The sequence below is a fragment of the Artemia franciscana genome, chromosome 2 (genome assembly GCF_032884065.1).
Source record: "Artemia franciscana chromosome 2, ASM3288406v1, whole genome shotgun sequence".
NCBI lineage: Eukaryota > Metazoa > Arthropoda > Branchiopoda > Anostraca > Artemiidae > Artemia > Artemia franciscana.
Window position 1 is genome coordinate 41,348,878 of NC_088864.1, and position 10,099 is coordinate 41,358,976.

At 34.5% G+C, this 10,099-nt stretch overlaps 1 protein-coding gene across 3 annotated transcripts in view; it reads left to right on the top strand.

Annotated features, from left to right (window-relative positions):
* LOC136041674 (kinesin-like protein KIF18A) overlaps window positions 1-9,841 on the top strand; it is a 65,653-nt gene extending 55,812 nt beyond the window's left edge. For 2 of the 3 annotated variants that reach the window (XM_065726396.1, XM_065726404.1), the window contains exons 13-15: window positions 1,347-1,597; window positions 3,102-3,229; window positions 7,302-7,692. In XM_065726396.1, coding sequence (XP_065582468.1) covers window positions 1,347-1,597; window positions 3,102-3,229; window positions 7,302-7,350 — 428 coding nt within the window. In that variant the 3' untranslated portion in view covers window positions 7,351-7,692. Of the gene's footprint in view, window positions 1-1,346; window positions 1,598-3,101; window positions 3,230-7,301 lie in introns of all 3 variants that reach the window. The other variant, XM_065726408.1, reaches the window with a different exon arrangement.
* Window positions 9,842-10,099: the final 258 nt, after the last annotated feature.

The window sequence follows — 10,099 nt, forward strand, 5'->3', positions numbered from 1 at the left end:
TTGGGGGGAAAGGGTGTGAGGGGGGTGGGGGGGTAGGTGCTCTCCGATACCTTTTGACTCATAAAAGGTAAGTAAAACTTTCTATTTCGAATCAAATGAGCCACTTCTGAATGCTATACAATTTCTCCTTATATAAAACCTTGTATACACTGGTGCAAAACTTAAAACACTTGTCCCTGGGCTCGGGGGATTTGTGTCGACCTCGGAGTTTTATTATCTGGTGTTTGACCTATTTTTAACAAAATGACTACCTCAAAATTTTAGCGGATGTATTTGGGGAAAAAGGGCGTGGGGGGGGCTAGCTGCCCTCCGATCACTTTTGACTTTTAAAATGCGAACTATAACTTTTAATTTCCAGTCAAATGAGCCCTCTCTGAAGTTTATACGAACATCCCTTCCATAAGAACCTTATATGCCCCCAGGGCATAACTTTCAACACCTGCCCCGGGGCTTTAGGGGGTTGTGTCGATATTGGAGTTTTGTTATTGTACTATTTTAAATAAAATGGATATCTAAAAATTTTTATGTGATGCATTTGGGGAAAAGGGCGTGTGGGGGGGGGGGGGCTAGTTGTTCTCTGATCACTTTTCAGTTTAAAAGGGGCACTAGAGCCCTCGATTCCCAATCGAATGAGCCCCTTTTGAAGTTTATATGACGACCATTTCCATATGAAGTGCCTCTGGTAAAATTACTATAGGCAACGTTGTAGCGCTGCCTCTGATAAGCGATAGCGTGTCTTCTGTCAAAATTATTCTGCATCACTCTATGGGGAATCTGAACTTTCTTCGTTTTTGGTCAAGCTTTCTTTCCTAATGTTTTATATTTGATTTATAAGTGTTGAAAGCTTTGTTTTCTTTCGAAAGCCTTTAAATATAGAATATTAAATTATTATATTTTAATATTTATTTCATAATTTTATGTCATAATTTAAATCATATGTTATATTAAAAGTATGTCAAGAATTTATTAGTGTGCGCATATACGAATGAGTGTAGAGAAATTTACATAAGTAGGTTTCAGTATAAATGTGTGTACTTGTCCGTCTAAAATTAGTTTTTGGCTGATTAGGATAATTTTTGGCAAATTTGGTTTTGCCTTTGTTTTTAAGGGGAATATTTGTTATTTTGAACATTTACGAGTCAGTTCAGTCCTTTGACGCTAAAAACCTCTATATTTGGTGTCCGCTAGATCTAAATATGGAAAATAACATATATGCATATATATGCAAGTAATATATATGCAGGTCTCCGGACAGCATACTATTTTGTCAATATTGGAAGATAGGACTTGTCATACAGGAAATTCGTCGATGCATATTTTAGAAATAATTGTTTCTTGTCTTGTAGGTGTAGTCAATTTGACTCCGCCCATGGAAGATCTAAATGTTGATACAGACCCTTTGAATGAAACAATTACAATCAGTGTATCAAATGATGGTCCTGTTGGTTCAAACCCGGATGTTGACAACAGTGTAGTCTCATTGCTAAGTTCTAAGAAGTCCATTCCGTTCCCTGTTCGACCATCTTCAACATTGTTTAAAAAGGCGGACAAAGAAAATATATTTCGTGTTCCTACTTCGAAAACCGTTAAAACTAAGGTATAGTAACTTAAAAATGATTTAAGTTGAAGTGCGTCCTATTTGTTTTCTCGCTTTTTTTTAATGTGTGTTGTACAGTTTTTTTTTCTTGGAAAAGCGGTTGGAAAATGGACTTATGATATCTTAGCTTAACATCAAAGTCCTCTTTTTGTCATTTATTTTTCCTTTTTTTTTCTTTTTCCATAATTCCACTTATCTTATCCACTTATCTTTTGGAAGAAGTAGTTCTTTAAAAGTGGACTTTATGATGTCAGACCTGATTTACCGTTTATTTATATTTTTTTTTTTTTGTAAGATCCAGAAAATCAAAAATGGATTCTCGAGTATTTCTGCTCTTCTGTCAGGAGAGGAGAGATAATCAGGAATTACCGACTTATGAAAAAAAAAACACGAAAGAACGAAGTAAGATATGAAACCTAACATGCTACGGCTAACGCTAAAAGTCCTACAGACAAAAAAAAAATAAGTAAAATAAAATTGCAAAAAGCATAAGTAACAAAAGAACCAAATATGAGACTAAATGGGACAAATGAGCCACTAGGTAGGTAGGTAGGTAGGTATGCTTACCTACCTACCTACTACCTAGTAGTAGGTAGGTAGTTACCTACCTACTGCTAGGTAGTTATATTGTAAATATGTATCAATGGTACATATTTTGTACCATTACAATTGTAATTACAATTGTAATATAATTACATTACAATTGTAATTATATTGTAAATATAATTACAACTTTACTACAAAGTTGTAATTATATGTACAACTTGGTAGTAAAGGAAGATAAATTTTGGAAAGAGGAGTTAGAGATAGTACGAAAAGGATTAAATATAATTAGGCCTCAGGTAGGTTTGGCATATGAGTTTCTGATATTTTTTTCGTGAAGTTGTAGGTAATTTCCATAGATTATGAGCATGATTTTGAAAAGGAGGAAGGACCCAGTGACTTAAGGAATACTTTAATCAAACCCCTTTATAAGGAAGGGGATAACAGTTAGTGTGGTAATTGTATAGGCATTAGCTTCGTTTCTCTAGGGAAGAAAATTACTAAGCACATTATTTCTTAGTAAACTAAGAGATGCTGTAGATAATATTTCAATAGAAGAACAGTGTGGCTAACCTTAAAAAAAAATTCTCTATTTTAGTTCTTATTAGTTAGGGAGACTCTCTTGTGACAGGCATCAAAAAAGAAAACGAACCTTAGGGTTTGCTCTTCTATGAGGACCTTTTTTTATTCCTTTCCCTCAAGGAAAATGCTTCAATTTTCCTTGAATCCCCCCCCCCAAAAGGAACCTAAAAGTTTCGGATCGATTCCCCAACCTTCAGAGAAAATTGTTTGAATATCGTGTGTTTATCTTGATTATCTCGAGTTTCTCCTAAACTCTCTTTTTTCATTATACCTTTATGGTATTATCTACCCTTTTATTTCTTATTTAACCCTGAAACTTCTTAGTGAGGCTGTGTCTCAGCGATTTATTTTTGAAATTTAGTTCGAGCTATCATTTTAGGATAACATAATACAGCCCAATCGAGGGTTACGGCGGGTCCCCTCGATAAGTCAAAGCACCATTGATTTGCGTTCTCCATTGGCATCTTCCAGTAACTTAAGAAAAGAAGGCACCCCATCTAATTTATGGTAAGTTTTTTTGAACAATCATCTGGGCTTGAGCTCTTCTATCTTTTATTTTTTTGTAGTTTGCGTCTTCGTGCCATTAATTATTGAAAATATTAATAATAATTGACACATATGTTTCTTGCAAATCTCCCCCCCCCCCCACTACACAAGAAAAAACACACACATCGATAGGCTACATCGATAGGTACTAAAAGGAAAAATAACCGGACACATTCTGTGTCGGAGCTCTACCACAGACTCCAACTCTTGAAGGGGAAGGGCAGGGAGAGCGGGTTGAAATACGAATAAATCATAATTTGACGCTCTTTATTTGTTTCACGTTCCTGGAACTGAAGTCTTTTCTGCTAATGGTAACACGGCTAACTTTACTGATTATGTTATTGTAAACCGAAAACTGGTAGGATCGATTCAAAATAGGAGTGCTGTTATTGATGTTAAAAGTAAAGATAAGTATCTAGTAGTGCATAGGGTTAATTTAAAGCTGAAATTTAGGAAGGGTAATTACCTTCCGGGAGGTTGTGATGTTGTTAGACTCCAGTATGATAATTTGAGAGAAACTTTCGAAAGTTAGAAACATATTTAAGCTTGATAGAAAAGAAAAGGAGCTTGTACAAGATTTTGTTCAGTGATAAACCATATGAAAATGAGAAGAAAGTAGAGAAGGACTTGAAGTATCATCTAAGGAGGTATGAAATGGCGGCCATGAATAAAATTGCCGAGGATTTTGAAGATAGAGCCAGATTTGTTCAGTGTAAAATAATGTATTGGCATGTATAGAAATTTGCTGAAACTTGTCCAAGTTAGAGGTATGAACTGGGCCTCGACTAGTGATAAGGAAAAACTTAGAGAGATAGGCAAACATTTTGAGAATGTGCCAAATCATTGTTTTAGGAAATAGTATAGAAGAGAAAGCAAAATAGTTTGGCAACTTGGTAGTAAAGGAAGATAAATTTTGGAAAGAGGAGTTAGAGACAGTACGAAAAGGATTAAATATAATTAGGCCTCAGGTAGGTTTGGTATATGAGTTTCTGATATTTTTTTCGTGAAGTTGTAGATAATTTCCATAGATTATGAGCATGATTTTGAAAAGGAGGAAGGACCCAGTGACTTAAGGAATACTTTAATCAAACCCCTTTATAAGGAAGGTGATAACAGTTAGTGTGGTAATTGTATAGGCATTAGCTTCGTTTCTCTAGGGAAGAAAATTACTAAGCACATTATTTCTTAGTAAACTAAGAGATGCTGTAGATAATATTTCAATAGAAGAACAGTGTGGCTTTAGAAAGGGGAAACGTCGTGCTGGCCCGATTTTCACTCTTAGATTAATAATTGAGAAGTGCCTGAATTATCAGACCCCTTTCCTCCTCAGCTTTGTAGATTATGAAGAGACTTTTGATTCAGCCGATGGAAGAGCTTTAGTAAAGACCTTATCCTTGTGTGGTGTATCAGATCAATCAACCAAAGTCACTAGTGCTTTGTGTGAGAACAGTATTGTTCCTGTTAAAATAGGAAGCTGGTTTGGTGTTAGATAAAAAAAAAGCTAGCAAAACGAATGAATTTTCGGATGTTTTGAGAGTTCAGGGTACAAGAATAAGTTTATAAATTAATGTTAAGAAGGATAAGTGGCCTAGAATAGGAATAAGTGAAGGTGAAGGGTGATGTTGGGTAAGGAGATGATGGGTCAAGTTGATAGCTTCAATTACCTGAGTAGTGTTGTTGGTCAAGATGGTAGTTACAATGAAAGTGTAAAAAGTTGAAGAGTCAAGGCCCTAGGGGTTTTTCCATAGTTGATAAAAGCTTCGAAGAAAAAGTATATTACTGTGGGACCAAGATTAGAATATCGGAAGCTGTGGTAATGACAGTGGTATAGTTCTGAAACGTGGGCTCTTTGAAAGGCAGAGGATAATTACTTGAGCGTTTTCCATGGGCATTGTCTACGGATAGTTTTGGGTACCCCTTTAACTGATCGTATGTCAAACAACAAGCTATTCGAAAAACGTGGTTCGACCCCACTTTCTAGGGCTATAATGAAAGAAAGGTAGAAATGTCTAAAGAATATTTTGTGGATGAAGGGCGACAGATTGCCAAAGATTGTCTTTTTGGTCATCCTTCTGGGGCTAAAAAAAAAGGAGGTTGTTCCTTAATTGGACGGGAAGAGGTCATCAGGAAGGATTTAAAGGAACCTGAAACTTCATGGGAGGGGTTTAGAGCCTTGAATAGACTGGGGTGGAGGAGGAGCGCGTGAAGTTGTTTGACTTATTGTGGCTTGGTGCTGCAGAAGTCTGTTAGCACTAGTCGTAGTGTTGGTATTTGTTATGACACACTTATTTTTTTTTTTTTTACTTTTTCTTCGTCTTTTTTCCTTTTTTATTCAAATCAGCATTTACTTGAGCTGTGGACTAGTTTCTGAGTGCAAGTGTCCTCTGTTAAAAGTAATGTCTGCACAACAATCCATTTCTAAGTTAAGGATTGATCCCCTCCCTCTACTGCAAATCTTGACACGGTGAGTCCAATGGCACGTGAGCATCTACAGGAGTAAAAGCAGTTTTTTCTGGTTTTAACTGACAAAAGCTAGTGTGGTCACGCTGAAATTACAAACGCCTAATATGTACGACCAGTAGAAGCGGATGGACAGGGGGGGGGGAATACTTTTTATGAACTTCATATGAACTCAGTATTTTAATCTATTTCTCCCTTTCCAAAAATACAAAAAATCACCATTTTGCGATTTCTTTGAAAACTTGGAAAATACAGATATTAAGTTTTGAAGAAGACAGCCGATTGGGAACACTAAATATCCCAAAAAGTCAAAATAAAATAATTGTTAAATAGAAATTTTTGAAATGTTTTTCTTTTTCCCGGTGGCTATTGAATTAACAGAGGTTAAAAAAATAGATTGTGACTTAATTACGCTTTGAAAAAAATTATCAGATGCGTAATTACTATTAAAGACAGATTGTAAATATCATCAAGCTTTTTTTTTCTAAAGCATAACTAAAAAAAACATATGGGTTCACTCAAGGCAAAATCTAAAACGGGATCTTTTGAATCTTGATGGGAAATCAGATAATACCATATAATTTATTCTAGAATGCATCCCCCAAGGTGTGGGCTTTAATTCTTTACGTTCATTTGTGTAAAACCCCGTAAAATAAATTTCGCTGTTATTTGACTATTAGGATCATCGTCCTATTTTTTTTAATTTTTTTTTTGAAGTGTATATTTCATGCGTAGGTTTTTTCGACAATTTAACAGAGCCGCTTGCTCCTAACAATTTCCCCTTCATCAAAAACGAAGCTCGTCTTTTTTTATTTATTGGATAATAATAAAAAAATGAATTACTAACCTAACGCGTTTTACTGTCCTGGGCCAAAGGCCTTTTTTCTTCCCTTAAGTTTACCTAAGACAATTTACTTTAGCTTACTGGTGGACTAAACTAAGTTTAGTAGAAAAACGAGTCGCAAACTTCCATGCAGAATGTTTTGCTAACATTGCTCTGCTATTTAAATTTTTAGTGAATTCATATCTTTCCTTAAGAAAACTTTCCAATTTGTCTCTTCAAGTTGAATATGAGCCTGCCTAAATTACCTCCTCAGTATATAAGAAAGAACGAGACAAGAAAATAGTTTCAAGGACAACACCGTAACGTTGCCTTAATAAAGAGTCTAGTCAAACTGGTTCACAGGGAGGGAAGGAAGAGAATGGATCCGCTAGATTTGGCTTCAGTAAGTATTGAAAATTGGCTTGGGGCGTTTGGTAACTTCGTGGGATGCTGCAGAAGCAATGAACATGGTAGGGTAGTGAACAAGAGCGCCGCAAGGAAATTTTCCCAGGGAGGAGAGTACAATATAGAGTTTTTTTCGAATATATAAATGGAAGTATTTCTTGTTTTCCTCTTTTGATGTATTTTTAATGTATTCTTCTTTTCTGGGGGTAGGGGGTCATCGCCTCCTCGTTGGTGGCAATAGCAGTGGAGAATACAGAACCGCTTTTCTTCTTCCATTTTTTTCTTCTCGATTTTTGTTGACTTCAACCCAAAAAGTGAAGTTTTTTGTACTTTTTCTTTTTATAGGCAACGTGGAAGGTCAGCCTCTACATCCAACTTGGCGAAAAAGAACTAGTTTTTTAATGTCATTGTATGGCCGAGAAATACTAAGTGAAAAAGGTGTTTATTTTTCAATAATTTTTGATCACCCTCTGATTTACTTCACATTTAGAATAAAAAGCGCTGAAATCAAAGGATTTGTTGTTTTCAATAAGAGTTTCAAGACAGCGTTGAAACCCTTCTTAAAGAACACTCTTAACTTTAGCCAAAATTCAGGCGATTGTTTGTTAAGTGCTTTGAAGTGAAATTCCGGTTGCTAGTGTCTAACATAATTTTCGAGAGTCAGTGGTTTAATTTAAGTTAGTCTTTTTTTACGGAGAATTCTCTTTTTATTGGTCTATTAAAATTTGTAAGTTTCTTTGTTTTGCTTTGAAAAGTGTGTTTTATCTACAGAGGTTCTTTCCATATCGATTGTACGGCTATGTTCGAGAGCAACCATATTTCATCCTTGAATTGGAGACATGATTTTTTAAGCGCATATTTTAAAGGCATGTTTTAAAGTGATTCGATAAAACTTTTGAAAAGCAACGAAATATAAGTTTTTAGTATTACTAAGTATGAAAACATAATTATGTGAAACAAAAATAAAAAAGTTAAAATTTAGTTCTGAACAAGTAAACAATACAAAGTGTACATTATCAGTTTTGGCCCAAAATAACTAGCAAAATAGCCCAAATAGTGCCTTCTATTGCTCAAATAACTTCATTTTATGTTGCTATAAAAGTTGTTTGAAATCAGGCTTTATTTAAGTGGTTAAAATCTCATTCGAACTTCTTTTTTATTGAGTTTTCAACGTATTTTGCTTTTCAAAAATTGTATTAATTACTTTAGCTGCTGTTGTAAAAGAAAAATGACGGACTATGTGAAAAAAAAAACGAAAGGAAAAGGTTAAAAATTTTAAATAGTCTCACCAGAAACCAATGAAATTGGTATGGGATTCAACCGACGATGTCTGTAAAATAACTTAATGAAGCGTTTAGTTATGCTAAAACGTTAAAATGTTATAGTAAAAAAAAAGTTATGCGACTTAGAAAGAAGTGAGTTCGGCTTTTTCTTAGCTGTTTTGGGCTGTGAGGGGTGACTTATTGCCAAAATTAGCAATGAAGCGAAGAACTAAAGCTTAAAATTTATTATTTATGATAAGATTTCCTCAAACCGAACTATTATAAAGGTTCATATAGGATCGAATGAATTCTTCTTTGCACCTTCTTGTTTGATATAACAGAATTCAGCTTTGAGACGGGATTCCTTTGAAAGGAGCTTTCTTGCACATATTGCAATAATACCGAAATTCCCACAAAAAATCACTGATTGAATAGTTTTAAGTGGTGTATTTCATAAACTCTAATATTGTTAGATATCCTGTTACGTTCAGTAAGTTTTCCTTCGTAATTTTTTATTGGGAATCTTATAGCAAATTTTTTTTTGGATTTGCTTTGGATCTTTCCAAATGTAATTTCAATTTTGAAATTCTAATTTCAGTCTTTTATCATCGGAAAAAATTGTTTTAGATTTTACTATTACAAAAGTGAGGAGCTCAGTTTTACTTGAACTATGACCTTTGTGGGGATTTTAACAAATGATAGACTTAATTTCTTGTTGAAAAATGTCATTTAAAGGCGTTTTTATCCCTTCGGAAACTGTGCTTAATCCTAACAATTAGGGATCCAGGCGTTCCTCGTTATAAGAAGTTCACGAGTAAAAGGCACCAGTTTTGTCAGCCAGTCATTGAAAGCCAGGGTATTTAAATCTGCAAACTTAACGCATCCAAGACTATGTCCAATCGTATGCGTCTTTTCTTGCACGTATGCACTCTATTAATTCTTGGATGGAACAACTAGCCACATATTTGATTGCCCAGCAATACTGATCCAAAGCTAATATTCAGGATCTAAGCATTCGAGGAAGAATTCTGCCCTGGTTATACGAAAACCAGCAGTTTTAACGCCAAATCGGCGTTTTCAGACGCTTTGTCTAAAGAAACCCCATTCAGAAACATTTTTATTTTTATTTTACAATATTTATCAAAACAAACCGGAATGAAAATTTCTACTTTCCTATCTTAATCTTCTCCCATTTTCCTCTTTTTTTTCAACTTATCAACTTCTTTTCTGATACCACTTCTAAAATGTTACTTGTTATATTTTGAAGACTAATTGGCATATAATTACTATGTATTCCCTCTTCTTTTGATTTTATTTTATATAGCTCTTCATATTTTTCTTGTAAGGAAGATTGTGTTTTATATAACTCAAGCAGTGCTATATCTTCTTCCATTTAGCCATTGTAACGATGTAAATTTGCTATCTAGTTCCTCAAAATAAGATGTTCATGATTTAAAAGTAACAGAATCTTGCTGTTGCTGAATATGACTATTAATTTCATTCATTCTCTTCTCAGCCCTTCAAAAATTCTCTATTCTTACGGTTTTTTTTCTGTCTCCTTGTATACAAGATTGTAATTTTGTCCTATACATATATCTGAAAATAAAGTATATTTGGATTTTCGTTTCGTATTCCTTTCGTTGTGCTTTTTCTAGCGGTAAGTTCAGCCGTCATCTTAAATATTCACACAGCCTCGAAAATGTGCTCCGTGCAAATTGATGTTTTTACGGATGAGGAACGGGATTAAGAGAGAAACCAAACAAATTTTATTAGTTTCATCTTCTCAGCTGCTGTTTGATTCAATACTCTCTCTTATCTCGTGCAATTTTTAGCTTTTATAGTGCAGAAATTGTCAGAACGTGCATAAAAAATGATCTTCAA